This window comes from Pseudonaja textilis, chromosome 2, assembly GCF_049901715.1.
Source record: "Pseudonaja textilis isolate UNSWEBS1 chromosome 2, rPseTex1.2, whole genome shotgun sequence".
In the NCBI taxonomy this organism is placed as follows: domain Eukaryota; kingdom Metazoa; phylum Chordata; class Lepidosauria; order Squamata; family Elapidae; genus Pseudonaja; species Pseudonaja textilis.
The window spans coordinates 139,929,523-139,957,000 of NC_141991.1; the positions used below are offsets into that span (position 1 = coordinate 139,929,523).

General features: G+C 40.5%; 1 protein-coding gene across 3 annotated transcripts in view; it reads right to left on the bottom strand.

Annotated features, from left to right (window-relative positions):
* Nucleotides 1–19,278, bottom strand: part of ENDOU (endonuclease, poly(U) specific) — a 28,384-nt gene extending 9,106 nt beyond the window's left edge. Inside the window, exons 1-6 of one of the 3 annotated variants that reach the window (XM_026713840.2) lie at nt 19,142–19,278; nt 6,815–6,949; nt 4,489–4,512; nt 2,085–2,250; nt 788–990; nt 1–6 (exon numbers count right to left, since the gene is read on the bottom strand). The exon at nt 1–6 is cut by the window's left edge and continues 111 nt beyond it. In XM_026713840.2, the coding sequence (XP_026569625.1) occupies nt 1–6; nt 788–990; nt 2,085–2,250; nt 4,489–4,512; nt 6,815–6,949; nt 19,142–19,199 (592 nt within the window). In that variant the 5' untranslated portion in view covers nt 19,200–19,278. Of the gene's footprint in view, nt 7–787; nt 991–2,084; nt 2,275–4,488; nt 4,513–5,132; nt 5,285–6,814; nt 6,950–19,141 lie in introns of those variants that run through there. The other 2 variants (XM_087925498.1, XM_087925499.1) reach the window with 2 other exon arrangements.
* Nucleotides 19,279–27,478: the final 8,200 nt, after the last annotated feature.

Here is a 27,478-nt window from a genome sequence, read left to right on the forward strand (position 1 = left end):
AACGATCTAGGATGGAGATACAGAGGGATGGTCAACAATCATTGATTTCTCATTACATGAAGATTCCACAAAGAATACTCCCACCATCCCAACAACGCTCTGTGGAGCAGAAATATTTTGAAAGAAATCCAAAGTAGACATGTTTGATAGAGATGGGAAGAAGGCTGGGAGAAAAACGTGCTCTTTGAAATGGTTCTCCACAGCTTTCCCATTCATTCTGAAAATGTCTAATGTGTTTGCTTTAAGAATCATAGGTTATGAGAGTGCTGTGAAACATTTCATATGTTACTTTCCTCAGTCACAGAACTATTTCTAGGAACTTCAGAGAAAATGAAAGCTTGATCTATTCACGCATATACTCAGCAAAAACAGATACAGCTTCCATGTGATACAATGTTAAACTGCAAAGGAAGGAATTTGGGAGCAAAGCCAATTTTGCTTTGGAGAAATCAAGGGCTCCCTGTAATTATATACATAATTGGCAACAACCCTGGTCAAATTGTAGGTTTTAGTGAATTCTCCAAGAGTATGCAAAGTTCTAGAAAGATATTTAGTTTTGTACCATGTACAGACTATGTCAACTTCTGTTCACTTAGAGTTTCTTTGGAATGAAATTTGATTAAGGCTGCCTAATGTTTCTTCATGCAACCATACATTCTACAAGGTCCACCTGGGATAATTGCATTGGGATTTTTTCACTGAGCAGAACATTGAGGTTGACCACTTCTATGGTTCTCTGATTCTGTATAAAATAATGTTCATTGTCCCTCAATTACCAAAGACTTACTTTTGCTGTGAAGAAACGTATATAGCTCTTTCATGACCTCAGTCTTCATGATCTCCTGGAGGAAAATGTCCTGTTCCTTCATTTGTTCTTTGGTGAATTTCTCCTCTGTCCCAACACGTGCATTATAGTTATCCAATAGCTTGATGAAGCTGGCATAAGTTGGCCTTGAGAAGAGTTTCTCATGGTTGACATAGCTGAAGAGCCTGCCCAATGAAAAACCATTTGGAGTGAGGCTGGCCTACAGTTTACCACAGGCTCAGGATTCATCCCACACTCCATAACAGATTTGAAGAGGGATTTAATTTATAACCAGCAGCATAGAGCCTCTTGGCTGTTCCTATGTGGGACTGCCAACTTTCCAATTGCAGTATACATAGCTGAGATGGCTTTCCTACCACAGAATTGTGGTGCTGAGAGTCATTCTACCTCCTTCCCTATTTCTGCCAAGCATCCATGGACATATGTCCTTTCAGGATCCATTCCAAGGGGATTGTAGCTAGTCAATATTTTGCCTTAGATGAAAGGCAGAGATAATTGGTTCTTCCTAATCACCTCAGCCTTGTCTGATGTGGATTTTCTAATATAGCACACCCTGAGTTTGAACCTGGCATTTTTTTTCCACATGAAAAAGCAACATTTTGTCATCAAAATTGGCCTCCTACTGTAGTTCCTATGCTCCTGGAATACATTACTATGGTTGAATGAAGGTAAACATCTGATAAGTATAGCTTGGGTATCAAACTCAAGGCCTGGGGGCCGGATCCGGCCCATGGGGTGCTTAGATATGGTCCCATGGTAGCTGCCCTGAAAACAGCAAAGGACCGGCCCGCGGTGCCTCTGCCAGTGAAAATGCAGCTTGGTAGGGCTGCATGCACACAGACTCCCTGAGCTCCGTTTTCACTGGCAGAGGATTGCAGAAGGTTGTCGCAGTCGAAACCAGAGCTCAGGAGCCCATTTTTATTGGCAGAGCACTCTGGCCTCCACAGGTGCCTCTCGACCCAAGTAACATCAAGCTGGTCATACCCACCCCGGCCACGCACACCTGCCCCCCCAGGTCAAGCACAACCCTGATGCTGCCCTCAATGATATTGAATTTGACACCCCTGAAGTATAGTATATCAATCCATTTATTGATATAGTCATCAATCAATATTTCCAGCTCTCAGTTTAGAAACAAGAATGCTAAATAGTTATTTTTCCTATTTTTCCATCTCTGGAGTTTTGGTTATCTGTAATTAAGGGTCCACCATTCCAATTAACTATGTTTACTTTGTAGTTTACATTAGGTTAAACTCACTTATCTGGGGAATTATCTTCCTGCCCATTTGTTTTGGAAGTAAAGTACTGCTTGTTTAAGACAATGTCAGACTCCTCTGCTCTGTTGTGGTCACTATGGTAAATCTTCTCTGATGCTTCTTGTAGTTCTTCATCAGTTATAGTGTTGTCTCTGTACGAGAAACCTTCTGTCGGAAAAATAATTATTTTAGCTTCAGGTTATTTGAATCAGTCACTTGGAGAAGCTGCTTAGAACAGGCAAAGATGCCATTCATCCAGAATGATTCAAAGATAGCAGTTAAAAAGCTACTGAAGAATTTTAAGTACAATTTGAATAATACAACAAGAGTGTCAAACTCAAGGCCCATGGGCTGAATCTGGCCCACAGAATGCTTAAATCTGGCCCGTGGGGCTGGCCAGGAAATAACAAAGGACCAATCTGGGGTGCCTCTGGCAGCCAAAATGGGCATGGGGGATCATTTGTACTCCCCGTGCCCCATTTTCGCCAGCAGGGTGCTACAGGAGGCATCCATCCTGTCTCCCCCCCTCCCCAGTGGCCCGCGAAGGGGAACTAAAATGTTGATCCAGCCCTTCAAGAAATCCAGTTTGACACCCGTTATTCAAATATGCGTATTGGGAAAACATAGTTGAAATTATTTCTGATCTTTATCTGTCATATGCTTTTAACATCGATCTCTGACCATGTTTCATTTTAAAGTGTGAAGATGTTTTAATTTCAGAAGATACATTTCTAAATGTAGTTGTATATTAAAACATGTCACCTATCATCTATGCTTTGTTTTTAAATTAAAAAAAAAACAGTACCATAATATGTATATTCTGATTAGCACCCCGTTGTAAGAGATGAAGATACAGAGAGTGCAAAGTTGCAAAAAAATTGAATAATGCCCAAAGAAGCACAGTAGCTTTTGGGCAAATGTATTTAGTAACAGTGTATATAGGACAAATTATTTGAGTAACAGTGGTTCAGTTATCCATTCATGATCATGTTACTCAACACAGAGATTAAGTTATTCAACAGAACAACCTAGAATGTGGATGATTATTTTTTAATGCACACAATGTGTCTTGTGTGCACAACCTAATTCTACCAAGGATTCTGTCTTTTTTCCCAAGAAGTCTACTTCTACTTTATCTTTACAGCTATTTAGTGAGCTATTTTAGGCTGAACCACAATAATGAAAGAGACAACTGGCAGCAGTCCTCGTGAGCTTTATGGCTGCAGGAGATTGACATCTGGCTCTTCCTAGTTCTGTTCTTGTACTAGAACCACTAGATTGTAAAGCAGGAAGGAGTTCTGATCACCATGGAGAGCTCCAGGTATTGTTACAGCCACCTGGCAACATCTGAGAACATATTCAAATCCAAGTAGACTATGACATTTGAGAAATTTCCTCTTATTTCACAGCAAGGTCTACCTAGAACAGTGGTTCTTAAACAGTATATTTGTTCCTAACAAGTTAGTAATTGTTTGTGAGTCAAGGTTCAAGTTTGGGATTGCTGCTTTTGAAACATTGTATAAAACAACAGCCTGTTTTACATTGGGATTGTTTTGGGGAGGGTAGAGGGTGTATTCATGGCATTATTTAAAACTGGGAAAAGTTTAAATAGTTTGATAGTAGAAAGAACCAGTCATGTAGAAAGATCCCAAAACTTGGGATTTACGGGTAATGAATTAGAAAAGACTCATAAAGTGGTACTGTATAGAATAAGTACCCCTTGGATTCAAGTATACATTGGACTTTAGTTTTCTGTTCACTGCAGTTCCTAGCAGTGTCAAAAGATCCAAATGCTTCTGGTTATATATCATTAGAAGGGAAGCATGTTTTAAACCCTTTTTAAAGTGTTGATTTTCCTGCAGTATCCTTAAAATTAAGAGAACCAAGACCATGCGGGCACATGGATGAATTCAGTTTTGTAACTACTAATGTTTGATTGCAATGATAGGCAACGTGTTCCCTTAAAGGTATTTTGAATACAGTTCTTACAAACTCCAGCCTGAGGAGCCAGTTGCAAAGAGTAACAGAACTGTCATCCAAAATAACCCCAAAGGAAGTGGTTGTTGCCACTCAGTGGAGAGGAAGTAAAAGTTTGTTTTAGCTAGAGGAAATAGAACTGGGGACTGTCTATGTATCATCATTGAAGTAAACAACTGATGGTAAGCTAGCAATTAATATTGATAGAAGCAGCTTCTACTCACTGCAGAAATTACAGTAAGCAAAATGAAGCAACTAAGAGCCTAGAGGAGGTAGGAGATAATTGGCTAGGAATTCCTTCATATTAGGAGCTCCTATCCAATCAGTTCACTCCTGCCTCCGTTGTCTCCTCAAAAGGTCCATCAAGAGCTCAATGGCTTCAGCACTCTGGGAATTTTCATTTAAAGAAGAGAAGGTGTCAATACTCGCCCTTTTCTTTGTCATCTGTGGTACCTATAAAAGAAGAGATAAATTTGGTGTGAATCTTCTGGTCACAGAGAAATGTAGAACCTGTCATTTATTTCTACAGATATGGCCTTCTTACCAAAACAGGCAGATGATTGTCAGTGTGGGAGAGACGGCCTCAACTTCCACATATCCTTTTTAGATTTTTGTATATCATCTGCAGGAATATTTCCATACTTTCCAATTTATTGATTCCCAATAGAGAGAGAAGGACAGTCATCAGAGGTGGGATTCAGCAGGTTCTGACCAGTTCTGGAGAACCAGTAGAGGAAATTTTAAGTAGTTCGGAGAATCGGCAAATACCACCTCTGACTGGAGATTTTATGGTATCCTTCCTCTGCCATGCCCACCAAGCCATGCCCACAGAACTGGTAGTAAAAAAAATCTGAATCTCACCATTGGCAGGCAGCTTAACTATTTAGGTGCTGCCCTTTTGAACTATATATATATTTTAAAAAAACATTTAAATGTTACCTTCAGGTTTTCCCAGGGAGGCTTACAATAGATTGCAATCAGCCAATAAAATCCCAAGCATTTAAAAGATAATGTCGTAATACAGTAATTTAAATACATATTGCTAAAAGAATAAACCACACATAGCCACTCACATCCAAAGCACATAACAACACTATCTTGCAAATCCAGGGTGTTCATTGATTCAAAATCAAAATTGCTTTGCCCCGTAATGAAAAGACCATGAATTGCTAGTTGTTCCTCACTGAGGTCACAGTCCCCGTGACATGTCAATGTCCTGTTTTGCTTTGCATCCTCAAAGGCAACATCTCATTGATTTAGAGATAGATACAACAGGAAGGAAGAAATTTTGCAGCAAGACCAACAATGCTGCTACTGAAAAAGTCCCATGGGAGGAGTGATCTCCTGCGGTCTTCCCTTGGAATTTTTTTTTAAACAAACTTTATAGATTATACAACTAAAATGTCAAACAAACACATACACAACACAGAAAAAAAAGGAAAAAGGAAAGAAAAAAACGATTAAAAAACTAGGAGTTCTATTATCGACACTCTATGGTTCCTTGTTTGTTATCAATATTGGTGATATATTTACAAATACATCTTATTGCGAATATATAATTACTACCTCTTTTACATTTTACGTTGTTTACTAATATATTTTCTATTTTTGTTCTTCCCTTGGAATTTAACTGAAGTGGGAGGCATGTTCAGAGGCCAAATGGGTTGGACTTCTGAGATATTTTTGGGGGTGGGGGTGGGGGAGAGGGATCTTCCTGGATTGTGAGTCCATCCTGCAAAATAGAGTCTTAAATTGGCAAAAGATGGGACCTGGTTTAAATAGCCTAGTAAATCCCCTTCTTCCATTGGCTTGGATCCACATGCTTTCTTCGGCTGGACACAAACAGCCTGCAGCAACAAGAAGTTTTTATATATATATAAGAATTTTATATATATATATAAAAAAAGCAACTTTTATCCAAAATCAGGCAAAGCAGACAGATTGAGTTGATCACAGAATCATTCAGTGATCTATCTATCTGCCATCGGCTAGCTCAGTCTCTCAAATTTGCTTGCCGTGAGTTTGCACTGAATTTGCTCTATTGAATAGTGGACAGTCTGATGCTAATCCTGGATAATTAAGAAGAGGTAGTTCAGACCTGGTGAGTAGTAAGATAGGAGACAACCAGTATACCAAATCTGTAGCTATATTGAAAAATTTAATACATAGGAAAAAGGCAACATCTAAACCAGTGATGGCTAACCTATGACACGCGTGTCACTCGTGACACACCGAGGCACTTTGACTGACACGCCTGTTGGTGTGGGGAAAACCTGCACATTTAGAGGCTGCCTGTGCTCTGCTCCAATCCCTGCTCCCTGCTTGTTGCATGGAGGCATGGTGTCACCGCTGCCACGAGATCTTTGCAGCAGAGAACCAGTTTTAACCGCCATAAACTGAGGTTTGTCAGTTTCATTACCTCAGGAACGCTACAGGAGGAAAGGAGATCCATGAGGTTCACAGCCCTGTAAGGTGGCCTTCCGATCCCCACATCCTGCACCTGCAGCCCTGAGACCAGGGAGACGAGTTTCACAGCCCTGTGTGATCACCCCAGCCCAGTCCGTCATAAACCAAATTATTGATATTCTTGAAGTGACACATGACCCGAGGAAGGCTACACTTTTTCCTGATTTTTGACACACCAAGCTGAAAAGGTTAGCCATCACTGATCTAAACTATTTCTATTCTGATCTCAGGACATCTAATATACAGTAGTGACATCCACTTAGTCAAGTTTGATCAGAGAATAGTTTACCTGTTCTGCAGTGGATGTGGTAATCTTCGCAGCAGTTCTGATTTTGTTTACAGTTATCATCACAGTGGCACACATCTTCCTTGTTATATTTTTCATTACATCGTCCTTTGCAGGAATCCACAGGACCATACAAAGCTGAAAAGTAAAAGTATATTGGGAGAGGCAAAATAATTAGCAGGGCCATGATTAGCAGCAAATGGCAATAAAACAGATTATCCTGATGCAGTATTTGAGGTCTAATGGAGTATCTCCCTCATCTGGAAGTTGGCTTCAAGAACATTGGGGTTCTGTTCCTTTGAATATTGTCAAAGAAAGGGGGTCCCTTGAAATGTATAGAGATTACAACACCCCAATGCTGTGTGGGTGGCATATAGAGAACACTTGATTGAATTGCCTTCCACATTGGTTTTAGGTACCTGCTCAAAATAATGGTGGTGATCTTTAAAACACGAAAGCCTAGAATATATCAAGGACTACTTATTCCTATAAACCAGGGGTATCAAACTCAAGGCCTGTGGGCTGGATCTGGCCCACAATGTGGTTGGATCCAGCCCCCGGGGTCGTTCCGGTCTACCCAATGTGAAGAGGAAAGATCGGGCCAGCCTAGCTTTGGCCCGGTCTACCCAACGCAAAGAGGAAACATTCCAGCAGTTTGGGGAGTGGCATCAAACTAGCCATGCCCACCCACTTGGCCATGCCCACCCACTAAGCTACACCCAACCAGTCAGCCACGCCCACCCTGTCCCCCGAGGTCAACCACAGCCAGATGCAGCCCTCAATGAAATTGAGTTTGACACCCCTGCTATAAACCTATTGTTAGGCATCCAGAAATTATCCGTAGTAATCAATCACTCCGAGACAAGCATAATCTCCAATTGATTTATTAGAAACAGCTCTGGTATGTCTATGGAAATTTCCAAAACTGAAACTCATTCTCAGCGTACCTCACAAAGTCCTCCCTATCTCTTCCCACTTACTACACTTCATAAATCACAAGAACCAATTAACTGCAGCTGGAATTTTTTAATGCAACACACTAAATTGAACTAACCTTGAACTGTTCAACTCCCTCACCCCTCTTCACATATTTTCTTTTGGCAGCTGATCTCAGAGCTGACACCTATCCATTTAACTGAGATCAATTTCAGAAGCCTTCCTGAAGCCTTTCTGCATCTCAAGCTTTGAATCCCCCTTCCAAGGGAGGTTTCTCTCATTTCCTTAAGAATCATTGGAAGATGGTTCAGATACTTTATCTACCAGGAACATTTTTCTCATCTTTAATCTCAAGGGTCATGAATTAATTAGGGTATCCGTCGGAAACCCTAACACCTATTTTTGTTATCTGAATTCACTTGTTTTGATGGAATCCCTTAGAGCAGGGGTGGGTAAACTTTTTGGCTCAGGGGCCTCATTGACTTTTAAAATTTGACAGATGGGCCGGGTCAGCACAATATACGATACATATAAAAAAACTGCAAAATCTCCGCAAAATCAAGTCACTGCGCCTAATGCGCCACCTGGTGTCAAAATACCTGTCATTACAAGTCAAAATCAAATGAATGCAATCATTCAATCATTCACATCAAACCGTAATTCTGTACCAATCCTCGGCGGGCCGGATTAAAAAGTCCAACGAGCCGGATGTGGCCCGCAGGCCGTAGTTTGCCCACCCCTGCCTTAGAGCAACAGACAATACATCTCCCTTTTCTGCATGGTGACCCTAAAAATATTTGTTGTATTGTTTCTTGATCATTTGAAATATACATGTTTATAAGAAAATTTCTCTCTTTATCCTTCTCTTCCTCTTCTTTGTCTGTCTGTCTGTCTGTCTCTCTTTCTCTCTTTTCTGTTGTATTCTTATCTTAAACAATGTAGAGAAAGAGATGGCTTACACAGCTGATAACATATCAAATGCATTTCCTCAAAACACAAAGCTTGTACCACACACACACACACACACACACACACACACAAAGACTTAATAACATTCTTCTGGAACTAAGTCAACTTCATCTTCTATTGCCAGTGGCTTCCAAACTAATTGTACCGAGGAAAGCAAACATATAATTCTCAATTTGGATTGGCCGGAGAACAATAAAAAAAAATGGAAGAGAATACATATAACTGGGGTTAAACTGTGCAGTCCTTGGTACTTTCTGAGCTTTGTTATTTGCTTGTAGTCATTTCATTACAGAACTAGGCAACAGCATCAGTGCTAGCGAGTGTGGGGTTTGCTCCTTGTTTAGATACAGTAGTTTGTCCTGCTCATGCTAGTGAGAGTGTAGTTTTTTTCCTTGTAGTTGGTTAAGATACTGTTTTCTGATTGATTGTCTGGTGTTGTTTGTCTGCTTAGTTGAAACCTCACTCACTAGCACCAGAGGTGGTATTCAGCAGATTCTGACCAGTTCTGAAGAACCAGTAGCGGAAATTTTTAGTAGTTCAGAAAACCAGCAAATACCAACTCTGACTGGCCCCGCCCCCATCTATTCTCTGCCTCCCGAGTCCCAGCTGATTGGCTGAGTCTTCTTTGGTGGCCCTGCACAGGAGAACGGAGCTGGAAAGCAGGTTAGTGGGGTGGGAATTTTGCAGTAACATTTCCCCAGGAGTGGGGAGGGAATGGGGATTTTATAGTATCCTTCCCCTGCCATGCCCACCAAGCCACGCCCATAGAACTGGTAGTAAAAAAATTTGAATCCCACTACTGACCAGCATTGATGAGGTTAACTAGTCAGGTAATGAAACAAGCAAGCAAACAATCAAACTCAAAGAACACCAAGGAGGAAGAAAAAGTATTTTCTACATTTTTCCATGGAGAATTGCTGTGAATGATTCAAAGCGGAGAAAGCTTTTTAAAAACATTGGGAAAGTCAACTATTTTCTTCTTGCTTTCCTTTCCTCATTTCCCTCCTCACCTCCCTACACATGACACAATTCTACTGCATACATATCACCTACATATCACCTACATATCAATCTTCTCATCACTCCTTATCGCTCGTCCCCTCCCACTTGTGACTGTATGACTGTAACTTTGTCGCTGGTATACTTACAATTTATATTGTCTGTTTCCTAGTATGATTTGATCGCTTATTGTACCCTATGACTATTATTAAGTGTTGTCCTTGATGATTCTCGACTCCTGACGGATGTATCTTTTCTTTTATGTATACTGAGAGTGTTTACACCAAGACAAATTCCTTGTGTGTCCAGTCACACTTGGCCAATAAAGAATTCCATCTATCTATCACTATCCCCTTCATGTGTCACAAAATAAACACGTCTCCTATGGAATCAACTTTTTTTTTTTTACATTTTTGAAACAGCATCAGGACCCACGCAGGGACATCTAGTAGTGGCCCAATTATATCCCAGACTCAGATAATGTCAGCCACAAGTCCAGGAACCATTTCATTCGATATCTGTTAGGTGGCCCAGTGGCCTACTTCATGCGGGTCTTCCCTTTCATGGCACAGGATGTATACACGATCTGATATTTACATTTGCCCTTACAAATATCCAGGAACTGGGAAATGGGACTGTAGCAACACCGATGAGAGATTTTGTCCCCCAAAAGGGGACAAAATGAGAGATTTTGTCCCAAAAAAGGCAAGGGAACTTTTCTCCAGATAACAAGGGTACCAGCACTCACAAATTGCCTGCCATACCAGTGTAATTATGTCAACATTACTTTACCAAACCCTCTTCAATGGATCTCCGGATATGGGTCTACCATGGGCACCAGACTGTGGGCCCAGGGCACAGACCCAGGAGGTATTATACATTTGTCTTTAGAAACTAGATACCATCCTACTAGGAATTATACTAGGTATTTCTCTGAATTTTGGAAGGAGGTGGACATCGAGTTTCAGCCATCCCAGCAGGCCCGAAACCTGTTTCTGGAATTTGCCTCTACTATAGCCCATAGTCTAAATGTCACCAGTTGCTATGTCAGTGGGGGAACAAAAATGGGGGATCTATGGCCATGGGCAGCACAGGAATGGAATTATTCAATTATCTATAATGTCACTGCCTTGCCCCGACATCAGCCTCAGTCCAGATGGGAGCTAGCAACACCCATTGTGGCCAAATGGTGTTTGGCCAATGCGCAGGGGGAAGGACCATCGGTGGGGGACACAGATTGTCTAGAGGTACAAGAATGGAACCAAACTACTAACTCATGGCATTATTGGCCTAATAGCACAAACCAATTCTGGGCAAATTTCTCCTTAGAGAACATCACTGCAGCCCCTCCAGGTGTACATTGGATTTGTGGTGTGATAACTTATAGCAGTGGCCCCCAACCTTTTTTGTGCCACGGCCTGGTACCAGCATCACAAAATGATCCACGGCCCAGTACCGGCATCAGCACGTATGACAAGGCTAGGTGAGCCGAGCGACCGGCCAGCCAGCCGTCCCCCACTTCTCCCCGCCACCTTCAACTCCTCCTTTGTACCTGTGTCGGTGGGCTTCGGGACGGCTTCGGGATGGTCACTTGGCTTGCCTTGCCTTGGGTGCTGAAAGAATCCTTGCGCCTTAGTTTCATTCGAAGCCCCCCCCCCTTCGATGAAACTAAGGCGCGAGGATTCCTTCAGGACCCAAACGCTGCTTTCCAACTGGAAAAGTTCACCCGGAAGCACTTTCTCATCAAACAAGATGGCAGAGCCCAGCAAACCAGTGGCCTAGTAGGAAATGTTCCACAGACCGGTACCAGTGGCCTGGTGGTTGGGGACCCCTGACTTATAGCACTCTACCCTTGGGATGGAAAGGAACATGTACCTTAGGTATAATAAACCCTGCCTTCTCTATGTTACCCCTTAATCAACCACAAGCAGTGAGGGCAGATCATTGGAAGGGCCACCAACGTAAGGTGGATTATAAGATAGGGGACTGGACCGATGAAGAATGGCCCCCGAATGGATCATTCAGTATTATTACCTGGCCACTTAGGCCTCTGATGGAAGCTATGGATACCGCACTCGTATATATTTGCTAAACCGAATTATCTGATTGCAGGCAGTAGTAGAACTTACTGCAAATGAAACAGCTCAGTCTCTATGCACAATAGCAATCCAGCAGAAGAAGTTTAGAGATGCAATATACCAAAATCGCCTTGCCTTAGATTTTCTCCTGACCACAGAAGGAGGAGTATGTGCAAAATTCAACTTTGCTAATTGTTGCCTGGAATTCGACGATATTGGTGAAATCATTGAACAAAGTGCTAGACATATAGAAAACCTTACACATGTCCCCGTCCACAAATGGAAGGGTTTCGAATTTGGTGAAATATTCGAATCATAGTTTCCTAAACTAACCGGCCTCCAGGCTATAGTCACACTCATTAGCATGATAGCGGCTGGATGTGTCATTTTACCATGTATTCTCCCCATCTTTGCACATGTGATCTCCAATAGTCTCTCTATGCTTGTAGAAAAGAAGGCTGCGGATCAAGCTAAGCCGAGGCTATGAACTGCATAAAAGTAACACCTCGGGAATAGCCCTGGGTTCAGAGTCTGTCATGTTAATGCTCTGAACTTTTTGCGCAAATAATCCTGTGTTCTCCAACCCTTCGTGGTCCTGTGTCCTTAATTGGAAGCAGGATCTTCTGCAACACCACTCCTGGTTGTCCAGAACTGGTCAGAACCTGCTGAATACCACGTCTGCTACCAGTGGTACTGGCTTCCAATGTCCATGGGATCAAAATTCCTAAACATTATGGCCTTATTCCTTTCTCCTGGCAAAGTAATTCAGATAATTTAATCAACATAGAATACACACACACACACACACACACACATACACACACACCTTTCTGAGTCTAAAACCATGAGACTATTTCACCACGAAAGCACACTTTTTTCATTATAGTACAGAAATGCCAGACTAATGATTCACTCTTCATTGCATTGTTTGTTCTGATCTACCACTGCTTTTAACCAAATCCAAGAAATCACACATGAGCTTCACAGCAGACAAGGAAAACTAAATTTACATGAATATCTTCAAATTTGTTGACAAGTAAGTCTCTTTTATTTTGCTATTCTTTATAGCAGAGCTTGGGCCAGGCCTTGGTGGGCATTGTGTTATTTGCAATAATATTGTATATAATATAATACTGTAATATATAATTTATTATTTGTAAAGAGAATAATCTTGGGCTCTGCCTAATGGAATTCTGCACGTTGTTGTTACCTTTAATTTCACAAAGCAGGCAGGGAGCATTTAAATAGTTTTACTTGCAATCCCACAGCCACCTTCATGCATGTCCTCACTTGTTCTGTAAACCATATTATTTTCTGTAGGACAACTAGTTATAAAGGTAAAAAATATTATCTCAGATAAGGCAGTTAATGACATGGAATTGCATTTGGCATAACGTGTTTGCGAAAAAGGAGAGAATTTTCCTGCTGTCAGTGGAATTTCTAAAATCTGTTCAGAACATGATTCATTTTGAAGAGCAACCGAAGAAACTGGACTATGAATGTTTATGTGGGAGGGAGAAATACAGGTAGTCCTTGACTTACTACAATTGAGACCAAAAATTTCTGTTGCTAAGTGAGACATTTGTTAAGTGAATTTTATCCTGTTTTATGACCTTTCTCACCACAGTTGTTAAGTGAATCACTGCAGTTGTTGAGCTAGTAACCTGGTTGTTAAGTAAATCAGGCTTCCCCATGGACTTTTGATTGTCAGAGGACAAAAAGTGATCGCATGATTCTGGGACACTGCAACCGTCATAAATATGAACCAGTTGTCAGGCCTCTGAATTTGGATCACGTGACGGTAGGAATGTTGCAATGGTCATAAATGTGAAAAGCGCAGTCATAAGTCACTTTTTCCAATGCTGTTGTAACTTCAAATGGTCACTGAATGAACTGTTGTAAGTTGAGGACTACCTGTATTACAGTTCAAATGAAAGTCCAAATAGTTTTGAACTGGGGTTTGTGTTCATCCATGCAACATATTGAACCTGGTTAAAAATTAACCCATTTGGAAGAGTGGCAGAATAGATTGAATCAGAGGTGGGATTCAGCAGGATCTGACCAGTTCTGGAGAACTTGTAGCAGAATTTTTGAGTAGTTCGGAGAACTGGCAAAGACCACCCCTGACTGGAGATTTTATAATATCCTTCTCCTGCCACGCCCACCAAGCCACGCCCACAGAGCCGGTAGTAAAAAAAAAAATTGAATCCCACCACTGGATTGGATCATGATGAACCAAATAAAGCTGTTCATGTAAGACGCTAAGAGGTTTACATTCTCTATGGTTCTCCACAATGTAACCTGATTAGATGCATTGCATGAATACAGAGCCCCTGCACCTGTCCTCTTTCTGGCTGAATGCATACTTTTTTCATTCGTTAGATTTATCACCTGCCACCTTTCCTCTAGAAGCATTGCATAGACTTCCCTTTTTTCCATTCCCCCCCCACAATGACCCTACAAGATGGACTGAACTAACCATTTGTCAGTTTTCATGGCTGAGCGTGGGCTTGAACCTGGGATTTCCCAATCCTAGTCCAAAATTGTAGCCCCTAAATCCTACTGGCTGTCTGGCCATAAGGATGCCTAATTTGATGATGGTGAAAATACATTAACCTAAATACACTGAAAAGTAAGTCCTCTTTTATTGCCTTCAGCTCTCTTACAAAATAATGATCTTCAGGCTAAGCTCTTTGTATTCATTTAATGCATTACCTGCAGATGTTGAATATAATATAATATATAATATTAAACTCCTCCCATTGTCTCCCCTCATATTTTGAAAAGTTAATTTGAAAGCCCAACCTTAGAGCTGTTAAGTTCGATTCTAAGAATCGGAAAAAAAGAAAAGAAATGTGATTTATGGTCTCTCCCTCGCCCCCCCCAATCCTTTCAACCTATGAGATGTTCACTTCTTGTTATCATCGCTTTGGTGGTGATTCATATTTCGTAATCAACATTAAACACTTAGCAATCGGCTGTCAGATCGACATGAAGCAGAATGATGAAAGAAGCACGTGTGCACTGCAGCGACTACGATGATCTATTAAGTGCTTCTCTTGCACAACTTGGCCAAGTGTCAAGGGGGATCATTAAGCCATAAAAGTGTTTTTGAAGTTCCAAACTGTGAGTGAGAGAGAAGATGGTTTATGTCAGACTATGCTCTTGGGACATCTCACCCAGATTACATCTTCCTGTTAGGTATAGTTTCTACCAGGACTTTGTGATCCTTCCTACATAAGGAATTGATGATATTAATCAACCTTATCTGACCTAGAAAACTAAGCAGCTTGGTTAGAGTTTAGATCTAGAAAATCCCAAGACATTCTGTTCTCTTCCGTTCCATTCCATTCCATTCCAATATTCTGTTCTGTTCTGTTCTGTAGCTGCCCATCTCAACAATTGACCATGTTCACCATGTGTGCTTAGTTTTAAGTCCAATAAAGATATTTGCGACTTCTTTAGAGAAAGGATATGAAATATTCCATCATAATACATATCCTGAAACATATCTGTTTTTATGATACCTTAGTTCAGGATTTCCTAAATTGTGTAACATTATTCCCCTTGGTAAGTACGGAAAGAGTCCAGGGGAGATGTGAACAGTCTTTTAGTTACATTGGTGCAATAAATCCACCTTTCCCAACCTTTCATTTATTGCTTTCATTGTTCATTTGTGTACATTTCCATGTTTTTATTTTTAGGGAAAGCGTGAACATTAAAACTACAGTAAAGCCGGCTTGGTGACTTTGGGTCATTCATTTTTTCTTACCCAACCTACTTCCCAGGGTTGTTGTTGATATAAGGAAAATAGGAGGAGGGAAGGAGTATTAGATATATTTGCCACCTTGAGTTATGTACTGTATAAAGTAATAAAAATGAAATAAAAAATAAATTAATTAAAGAGAAGTGGGATGACAAACATTTAGGAGCTTCATTCTTACATCTACTGTCTATCTACCCAAGCTTTATTATCTGTATGTTATCTCCTGCTTTCTTAAATATTCCATGTTTCTCTAACTTGCGTTCATTTTGATACTAAATAAAGTTTTTAAATGAAAAATCTCAGAACTGTTGCCTGTGCTGGAAAATTAAAAAAAAAAAAAATCACCAAAGACAGCATTGGCAAAGCATCCTCCAAAAGTGTGAGATGGAGGACAATTTAAATGTTTCCAGCTAAGGAAAATTTACCTCTTGAAGCAAATACCACACCCTGATGCCCTAGGCAGCTATTTTTCTACTCTTCCCAAGCTCTTCTTCCAGGTTTCTAGCATCTCTGTGTCACAATGAGCTTTTGAGGTTCATAAACACTTTAATAGTTGATCTGTCCATTATCAAAATGTATAGAAATTGCAATATGGAAAGTAACCAGAGGTGGGATTCAGCAGGTTCTGACCAGTTCTGGAGAACCGGTAGCGAAAATTTTGAGTAGTTTGGAGAACTGGCAAGTACCCCCTCTGACTGGGGATTTTACAGTATCCTTCCCCTGCCACGCCCACCAAGCCACGCCCAAGTAAAAAAAATTGAATCCCACCACTGAAAGTAACCCCAGTAAAATCCCAATCAGACATGCCTGTTGAGCTGGTTCCAATGTAGTATGCCGGAAGAAACTTGATACATCTGTATTTCTTGCTTTGCATCCAAAGACCCGTTGGACTCCTCTTTACTCATAGTTTCTCATTGCTGCTATGCTTCCACCCACACCAGCTACTTTGATTTCCACCCTGTTTCAGCTGGAAGGTAGAAAAGGCTATGAAATTGTTGCTTGAAAATGCCATCTGACTCAGCCTAATTCACTGAAGACTCATAAGAAAGACGCACTGATTTGTAGGCACAACTGTGGCTTTCTGTGAGCATTCACATGCTGTTTTGCTTAGTGTTAATCTAACATCCTAGGGGAACTTTTTATCACTGCATTGATCAATAATCATTTCTTCAAGGAATAGCCTAGCCCTCTTACCTAACATGTGATTGCTATGACTACATCTTTGGGCTTAGGGCGTGTCAAATTTTTCAGCTTTCAATTTCCAAACATTAGGAGTGCTCAAAACTTGTGACATGCCTTGGGGATTGTAGAGATATTTTGGTTACTTTAATATAATTTAGATGTGCTTGGTCAGTAATTACTTAAATATCACAACTTTTTTACATTTTGTTTGTTTCGTTTGAAATGGGCAATCATATTTCCTACCCATTCCAACAGTATAATTCTCAAAAAATAATAGCTGATTTTTTAAAATGTCTGTTGAGTTCTGCAATATGCTACCAAAAGCCAAGATGTTAGTGAAACGAAAAGAAATTTCAGAAAAGGAATCAAACATTTAGTATCCAAAGCTTGCTTGAAAAAGTGTGTATATGTGTGAGAGCGAGTATTTTATTCTTCCTCCCATCTAAAATACATTCTGGATTGGTCCAGTTCGAGGCAATTCTGATTGTTATCCTATTTTCCAATATTGTTATATGTTAGTGTTGTCTGGACAGTTATACTATATGGTCCTCAATTTACAACTGTTTGTTTAAGGATGGCTTGAAGTTACAAGAGAAAAAGTGAGCCATCCTCCTAATTATGACCATTGCCCTATCCCACAATCGTGTGATTGCCATTGAGGTGCTTGGCAATCAGCTCACATTTATGGTTGCAGAGTCTTGTGGTCATGTGATCACAACATTCCCAGATGGCTTCCGAAAAGCAAATCAGTTGGGGAAGCTGGAGTCCCTTAACAACCATGTAAATTCACTTAATACCGTGATAAAAATGATCATAACATTGGTTCCCATCCTGTGATGCCTCCCTCAACAACCACATCACTTGATGCAACAAAAATGTTATAAAAATGTAACAAACCCAATGGAAACAACAAGGGAGCAAATTCCAAGTGTGACAGATAAGAAACAACAAGGGAGCAAATTCCAAGTGTGACAGATAAGGGAATGATATACAGAGGGGTTTTTTTTTGTCTTTGATTAACCACTTCAATATTCAGCCCATTTTTGCTTCTTGTTATATCAACAATTCAGGGCAAGGCTGTCCAACTTAAAATGTAACGAAAAGTTCTTTTGGGATCTGAAGGACGGCATGATTCTTCGATAAGTGAAACATCTTCAAGGAAAAACAAAGAAAGTCCAACTGCTTTTTGAAAAGCACCTTTGGGACAACCATGACTTGGATGACTGAGAATCTCCACAGATATTCATGAATGACAAGTTCTGAAACATTCACAAAACTGTATATCCCTAGATTTGTCTTCCTTGAAAGGGTAATCAAGGAATCATAAATTATGAGAACTGATCAGATTCTTAACACATTCAATCTTATTTTAGTACAAGGGTGTTGTTGCAATTATGGCATCCTTAATGAATGTCAATTTCTGCTAAAAAGTCTCCAGTAAAAGTCTTTTCTGATTCAATTCCATCTCTCACTATCTACAATGAGGGCTCTTCTCCAGCAAGCTATGGCTGTAGTAAGAGAACCGGTATCAGGTTCATAGGTAAAGTGGCAATATATAAATAAAAGAAATAATTTTAAAAGGTGGAAATTACAACCCAGAATATATTGTGTGTGTGTGTGTGTGTGTGTGTGTGTGTGTGTGTTTGTAACCAAAGCAACAGGTTTGTGGAATCCTTATTGCTCCCTGAGCTTGGTTGTTCGCCTGCAAATGTTTTTTGGTCTCTGTTAGGTGTTGATGAGCTACTGTACATAAACAGAGTGCAAACATCACTCCCTTCTAGCACTGAAGATGTTACCTAATTGGGTAATGAAACACCTGCAAGGAAATAACCAAGCCAAAAGAGTACCAAGGACCTAACAGTTCAACCCTGAGCTACAAATATTCTCTTCTACTAACTTGATTAAGTTACAGCAAGGTTGTATTAATCAAGCTGGAGAAATGTTCTCCCTTCTAGGTCCATTGACTTGATGACTACAAGAGAATGTTGACATTAATGTCTATCTCAATCTAATCATAGTGAATCTTTCCTATTACTCAACATCAGTTTCCTGTCACTCAACGCATTTATTACAAAATCAGTACAAGTGTGGCTTTTTGAATATGTCTTAAAATATGTAAAAACTCAACTAACATGCATGTATACCTGATCTAAAGCTTTTTTTTTAATCTGCTTTCTTCCTTTCCTCCACAATAAAGCCTAGTGATCACTGCCTATACATAACTGACTTCAGCTTTATTCCCATATGTGATTACAAAGAATGGCAACTTAAATATTTCTTAAGGTTTGAAATTCCCTTAGCAAGTTCTTTCTCAGTACCTTAAAGAATCAGACCATGAAACCACCACCCATGGTTGCAATTCTTCTAAACAATGAGAGGTCTATTTACAAGTCAACTTACATCCAGATGCTAGATTGGAAATCACTACTGGCAGGAGGAGAAATGCCCAACTCTTCATTTTCGCCACAGCCCATATGCTGAGTCTCCAAGAGGTACAGAAAACAGACTCAACCAACTTCAGCCAGTTGTCTTTGCGACATCAGTATATATTACATGGGTGGTTCATGTGGAGACAAACTAGGAGGAGCTTGAGGTTCAAAGGTAGATAGCACAGCATCCCACAAGGAAGGAAGAGGCGTGTCCACCAATATCAACCCTTGCCATAGGCATGAGTCTATGTGTTCTAGTCTGATATAAATCAAATTAATCCAAGCAGGAAATTCCTGTTTGCAGCTACTGTGACACACGCATCTGCCCATAAGACAAAAAGTGTGCTGAGATACAGCTATTTGTAGTGAATTCATTTGGGGAGGCCTTTATTTGTGTAGGATGCCCATTAGCACCTTCAAAGCATGATGCTAAAATGATAGCATCACTAAGAAGTTGATCCAGGTCAGTCTCATCTCTCAAATCTCAAATCTCACCTCTCAGACATAAAATTTGCAGCATGAGACAAGCTACATATTTTCAGCCACGAATCTTCATATCCATTAGCAACGTATGAGGATTCCGCAAATACCACCGGGATCCTTAGAGTCAGAGAAGAAGACTTCAAAGACCAGATGCCTTACAGATAGTAAATCCCCACATGGATGGGGAGGATTGGCCAAGATCTTTTTAAATTTTAACATTCTACGATTCTATATGCAGATTAGTAGCAGCCAATGGTATGCGCGCACATAAGAGGGAAGAGGAGGAGGTGGAAGAAGAAGGAGGAGGAGGAGGAGGATGGACAGGTAGAAGGGTGGATGGATGGATGAATGGATGGATGGATGGATAGATGGGGGGATGGACAAAGTGTAAATGGCCTAGAAGTGTAGAGACCCAGGTTCAAGTCCTCCCTTAGATATGGAAGCTGGCTGGATATCTTTGGGACGGCCACTGTTTTTCAGCTCTGGACTGGGAAATCAAAAAATCTCTATTTGTTATTTACTATGGTGGACATTTTAAAACAGGGAAGCTGAAGTTGTTCTAATGTAGAAGGATAACAGTTCTTTTAAAAAAAATAATTGCCAGGGTTCAATTTTCTGTTTCACTTGATCCCCATAAGATTTGAAGATAAGACATTAAGTAACTGGCAGAGAACCAATTTTATATGAATTAATGATAAAAGACCAAGAGTAAATTTCAATGTTTTATAAAATTCAAAAAAACAAGACAGATTGGCAGTAGTAAAATTTAAATTACCAAGATAAATGGATAATTTAATTTATCAAGATAATTTAAATTGCCAAGCTAATTTGGACATCAGACTGGATGATAATACTTTGTGGCTAGATTGCTTCTATGGAAGAAATAGGACCTTCAGATGTCAGCTCAAATACCTTTCTTTAATATAAATAGAAAAGTACAAAGTTTAAGAAACGACTCAAGAATAAATAGCATTTTAAATGTATGGGATGGAGCAAGAAACAATCCAGATTTATGGCCGCTTACTTTGATATTAAACTTACTTTGATATTAAATAATTTCCATGATAGAGAATGTACAAAGAAATGTAATCAGGAAAGGACAATAACTTATTAATAAGATGAAGATGTAATACTTCAAAAATTTCTCCTCCAAATTGCTAGAGCCACATCTTCAGTTTCAGTGTCTACAAATAAGCAGTATAGTTCAAAAGGGATTACAAAACTCAGACAGAATGCTGAGAAATTCAACTGTTTGGAAAAACCTATTACACAAAATTCAGATCATTCACTGGAGCTTATCTATATCTTGAAATAGAATTCAGAAAGGAACAAGTCAAAGACAATGAGTAAAGTGATGTAGAATTTAAGCAGATCAATTGATAATGCAGCAGTAAAAGTATCAGTGGAAGAAAAAAATGTTATATTTATGGTTAATATGCACTTAGAAAAAAATTGCTACACGATGTAAACGACAATGAGAAAGGACTTCAATGTAAGAAAGTATGCAATTGACTTACTAAAAAAATCTACCAAGGTTTTTCTCTCCACTGCCAATTCAAGCAGGAGTTATGAATCCAGGAAGATTCGCAAATTGCACATCAGTTCTACCTAAGGAAAGTGCAACTCCATTTAGGATGGAAAATGCAACTTCATTTAGGATGGAAAATTCCTGGCATAAGAAGAACCTTGCGTTGTGTAGCTACTTGTTCTTATCAGGGTTGCCTGTTTTTTGTTTTTTTGTTTTCAATTCAAACCACATCCACCTCCAAGTATTGGAATGAGACCTTGATATCATGACATGATTGACCTATAACTGAGTATCAATGCCATATTTGTGATACTTGATGTTGTGTTGACAGATGATCTCATCTACTAGCTTCATGTAGACATTGAACAGGAGGGGTCAAAGTGACATCCTACAGCACCTGACAAACCAGGGGGTTGAGTTCAACCTCTTCCCCTTCTCAACGCTGTTAGTAGCAGAGATGGAGAAAAGAGAACCACTGTAACCAAATGCCTTTCACTCCCAATTCCCATAATCAGTCTAGAGGAGCATCATGATTGATGATACTGAAAGCTGCTGAGTGATCAAAGAAAATTAGGATGACTGTACCATTTCCATCCAGTCTCCATCCAAAATCATCTATGAGTGCCATGTCCACCAAAAGCCTACCTGAAATGGGTTCAAATAATCCCATACTTCTAAATCTGCAATCTGATCACTTTCTCATCAACCATTCCTAAAAAGGGAAGGTTACAGACCTTGTCCAGAAGTGTTGGGCTTTGGTGGAATCAACATCTGATAGGAAGGAGGTTCTGGTAGAATGGGGGAAATTGAGTGATGTTCCAGTTGGGATTCCATCAGAGATAGTATTCAGCAGGTTCTGACCAGTTCTGGAAAACCGGTAGCAGAAATTTTGAGTAGTTCAGAGAATCGGCAAATACCCCCTCTGATTGGCCCCGCCCCCATCTATTCTCTGCCTCCCGAGTCCCAGCTGATTGGCTGGGTCTTCTTTTATAGCCCTGCACAGGAGAACGGAGCTGGAAAGCTGAGGTGGGGAGGGAATGGGGATTTTGCAGTATCCTTCCCCTGCCATGCCCACCAAGCCATGCCCACCAAGCCACACCACACCCACCAAGCCACGCCCACAGAACCAGTAGTAACAAAATTTGAATCTCACCACTGGATTCCATAAGTAGGAGGAAGCATATGAGATCAAACACTTAGGTCTATATGAGGCTTTTCCAGGGGAAAGCAGGCAATCTACTGAGATTCCTGTAAACTGGTGAATCAACAATAAAGAAACCTCTTGATCTAAGCTTCAGAGCTATTCCGGTTGCTCGTCCCTGACAAGGGTCGAGCAATGATTAATTAAGGAGGAAGGAACCACCTGCTCATCAGGTATCTATCTATTCATCACCATATCGACCCAATCACCTCACCTCATAGAGCAGTGGTGTCAAACTCATGTTGTCATGTGATGTATCGTGACATTTTCCCCCTTTGCTAAAACAGGGGTGGGGTTGACCAGCATATGACTCATCCAGCCTGTGGGCCAAGAGTTTGACACCCATCATAGAGGCTCTAGTCAACGAGGAGAAATATGGATTACACATCTACAAATAGGAATGTTTTTCGCCCACTGATTTTGTAAAACCTAAACAGGGTAAGGTAGCTTTATATCCTGTCTTGAGCAATACCATCTTCTCATGGGGCCTCAGAAACAGATCTGTTGCAAGACCTGCTGCCTGGAACAGCAGGCCACTCCACTGCCCTTAAGAAGTTTTATTAGTCCTGAACCTGCTATCTGTTCAACAGGTCTTGAACACTGGGCTTTTACTCCGATCCTGGATCGCATAGTTACCTACATTGCTTCATGTTGTATTAATTTATGGTGTATGTCTGTCAGTGGTGGGATTCATTTTTTTTTTACTACCGGTTCTGTGGGCATGGCTTGGTGGGCATGGCTTGGTGGGTGTGGCAAAATCCCATTCCCTCCCCACCCCACTAACCTGCTTTCCAGCTCCGTTCTCCTGTGCAGGACAACAGAAGGAGACCCAGCCGATCAGCTGGGACTCGGGATGCAGAGAATAGATGGTGTTTGCCAGTTCTCCGAACTACTCAAAAAAAGTTTTCTCAAAATTCTCCAGAACTGGTCAGAACCTGCTGAATACCACCTCTGATGTCTGTTCCTCCTTTTATGCTTATATTTTATTATTTTGATTTTATGTACTGTGGTTTTGTTTTTAATGTGAATGCTGCCCAGAGTCATTGTTGAGTCTCTCTCTCTCTCTCTCTCTCTCTCTCTCCCTCCCTCCCTCCCTCCCTCCCTCTGTGGGTGGGAGGGTGTTTGCTATACAGTATTATAGTTCAGGGTGTCAACTCCATGGAGCAATTTTTGGCCAGCTTGCTTCATTTTCGAGACATATTTTACTTCTGGTTTTTTTTTTATTGTTTCAAGAGAGCAATTTTTAAAAAAAAAAACAGCAACAACACTTCTTATCATTTGTGGCAGGAACATATCTCAAGTAACAAGGCCAATCCAGGAAATAGAAAAAGAAACTAAGTTGGTCAAAATCCCCAAAATTCAGCCTTCAACTCAGAAATGGGTTTTTATTTATTCTTATTGCTAGCAAGACAAAAGCTTCTAGCTGACATACTAGCCACAACAAAGAACCTAGATTCTTTTACTCCACCCATTTGGATGAGAAAGCTCATCAAATAATCTTTTAGCACAAATTCATACCTGCCAGCGCGTCACACAAAAGATTCATGTGAAACAATTGTGTACACGCAGTTGGCACTTCCCATTCAATCTCTATGAAAAATATCTGTCCGTCTTTGAATTTATGTCCCATGATAAATCTTTGCTAATGTAAACAATACTGGACAATCTGTGGGACTGCCTTTCCCTAAGGACATCTATCCATCCTACCAGGTAGACAGGATGAGTACACTCCTTGTCGCTTTCCCAAATGTTGTCATTTCTTGGGAACCAGGAAGTGTGCCTTTTCTGTGACAGTCCCTGTCCTATGGAACTCTCTTCCTCCTGAAGTTCAGCAGATCTCTGCCCTTTTTGCCTTCCATCAAGGCTTGAGAGAGGATTAGATAATGGCACATCTGGACTGGTGCCAGATGTGCCATTTTTGTTGTTTTAATGTTTTGTGTTTAACTAGTTGTGTTTTGTAGTTTTTAAAATGATCTTATATGTCTGTTGATTTTTGATTGGGAAACACCCAGTTGGCTGAAAGTTGGGTGTCTACATAAATATTTTTAATAAATAAATAGAGGGGGTGCCTTATACTGTAGGTCAGGAGTGAGGACCGATGGTCCTTATATGACTTGTGGACTTCAACTCCCAGAATTCCTGAGCTTATGAATTCTGGGAGTTGAAGTCCACAAGTCATAAAGGGGCCATCATTCCCCACCTCTGCTGTAAACAGTTGCAGTTTGCACATGAGGAAGATTGAACTGAAATGACATCTCACATCCAGTCACACCAGAGTCGTCACACCAGAGTCACATGACATATCGGGACTTTTCCCCCTTCGCTAAACCCTGCGTGGGTGTGGTCATCATGTGATGCATCCGGCCCACGGACCGGGAGTTTGACAGCCCTGGTCTATGCTGTGTCCATCTTTATTGTCCCCACTCACTGGAAGAGGGTTTGTATCACACAAAACATCTGTGTGATGAATCACCACGAATAGAAGTCCACCATGGGAAACACTAACCTTCCACGCATGAAGAACAAGGGAAAATGTGAGAACAGGATGAGCATGTTTACTCTAGTTTCTCTGAAATAATAGCAGGAGCTTTGTTCTTTCCTTTGTCTCTGTTTTTCAGAGGCATCTTCATCCTTTTCTGCACCTTCATCCTTTTGCCCACTTTTATTAATATTTTCCTTTACTATTTATTCACTTTCAATACAACTTCCTCTAGCAGCACATCCTTATTGAAAATAAAGCCACCACCACGCCATCACCCCCAATTCACAGGTGGAGGGAACCTCATTTAAATATAAGATATGGATATTTGGAGAAGAAAATATTCAATAAATGTACTCATTTTCCCATGATCTGCAAAGACACTATCTTTCTGTAAGCTAATTTCCCTTGGGACTTGCTATGGAGGAGTAGCCATAGTTGACAGCTATTTCATTTCCCCTATCCCAATGAAACCTTTGAGAGATTGTAGATAATGCAAGGCCTCCTGTTAGGTGTTTCATCTTCAAACTATCTAATTTGAAGATAGAATCGATAAACCAGGAAACTACTGTTCTGGCTTATCTAGATAAGCCAGAACAGTAGTTTCATCAGAACAGAACATAGTTTCATCTCTGTGGTATTCCAAGTTTGCATCAAATCTTAATGCCCTTTAGCTTGCTTAATTCAATAGAATTGTTCCTTGGGGAGAGGGGAGGGAAGCTTGGAACACCAGATTGGATGAAGGTTTAACATCATGGCATTAATATTAAACAATAGGTTCCTTAAATGGCTTTTGATTTTTAAGAGTATGCTTCAGACCAGATTTCCAAAGCAAAAGTTGATCAGAACAATGATCAGCTGCGAGTTCTTAAATACCAGGTTTAAACTGTGTGCGGTTTTTCTTGTAGCCCTAATTGTTTCCTCCCACCCACACCAAAAAAAAAAAGGAAAAGGAAAAGAAGTTGTTAAGAAATAATAGGTTATAGTGTTTGCAATCTAGCACAGAGGATTTTGTCAGCCCATTCCCTTTTCACAACAGGAGGGAGAAACTACACAGTGTTACAAAGTTCTCTAATTTCCATTCTAACTTAGAGTCAATAACAACAAAGTGTTTAGTATGGCAGCACCTGCAGGGTTGTTGTTAATTTTCTAGTGTAATTAGCAGCGTTGAGATTCCCTGATGGCCTCTGATCCAAATACTAACTTGATCTTGCCTTGCTTGACTTTTTCTGGATCCCTTCCTGTCTTAAGCACCTGTATGAAACTTCTGGGAGAGGAAGACACCGATCAGATATCACCAGCATGCACAGATACTCAGTTACCCATCTCCATTCCAAGTGAAAGGCAATACTTGAAGTCCTGACCAACTGTTTGGAGTCTATCAAGGTTCTGGATCAGTAGGAACGAACAAGTCAAAATGGCCCCCCAATTCAAGATTCTACTATCTTTGCACTCTCTTATGGAGAACAGGCTCCAAGACTGGGGTCGCTCCAATGTCATGGTTCCTGCTAGAACAGCCAACAGAATTGACAGTCAGGTGGGCATTTCACTTGCTGAAGTTGGACTATCACATTACAGATTTACCGAGAACAGAAGGGCCTTAAGGTAAACACTCACTCAAACTGATATGGATTGCTGTGATTTGCTTTGTGTAGGAATGCCTCTGAAGACCACTTGGAAATCTAGTTGTAGCCCACAGAGTTACTGAACACTCTTTTTATATCACATCATTGCTGGGGGAGCAGCACAAGAGCAACTCAAGGTGCTAATTATTACCTGTATAGCCCAATGTTGCTCAAGATATTTTCAAGACCGCCTTTCCCATACACAGATTCCACCCAAACAATCTAAGGACACAGAATATAACAGTATGTGAGAATAAGACAGGGGAAAGCACCACAGCCGGCCCAATGGTCAGATAAGAGACAACTTATCCCGCAGCAGAAATGTAGATATGGCAAACATCTTTACCTCCCTAATTTCTTGACAGGGAAGAAACAGTATTTTCAAACTTGCGCAAGATTTTGTTGACAATAAATTAGAATTAATTCATCTGGGCTTGCTTCTTTTCTGCACTACCGTGCAAGATGGACACAGAGCCCCAAAGCTTACTGAAGATCCTCACCTATTGAGAAGTGTAATGGGAAGGGTCCCAAAGATAGGCATTCTCTGAGGCAACCATCCCCCCTTGAAATATCTTAACCACTAGGCAGGGGAGGGATTCAACCTTTGTGATCTTACCCAAAACTCTTTAAAAACTATCTTGTTTGAGGTTTTGGGGACTTGAATGCTGTTATATTAATTAGAATAAAAACAGTAATTATATATTTTGTTTCTTTTATTATAGTTATTGTCACTTTTGCCATCAGAGTCACCTGAAAACAGCTTACAAATTCAAAAGTAAGTGTGTGAGGTGCTGCTGAGGATTTGAGTCAAGACTGTGGGCTCTGTGTTGTAAGCAGCCTTCCCTATTCCTAATTGTATCCTCCCACCCCCCAAAAAACCTTCTTCATCTCTGAGTAAGACCCAGTTACTTAGGCTGCTTAAAATTACATTCATCCAAAAGAAACTCAGTTGAGCAAAGAACAATTAAGACATCCTGGAGGGAATTGCTGAA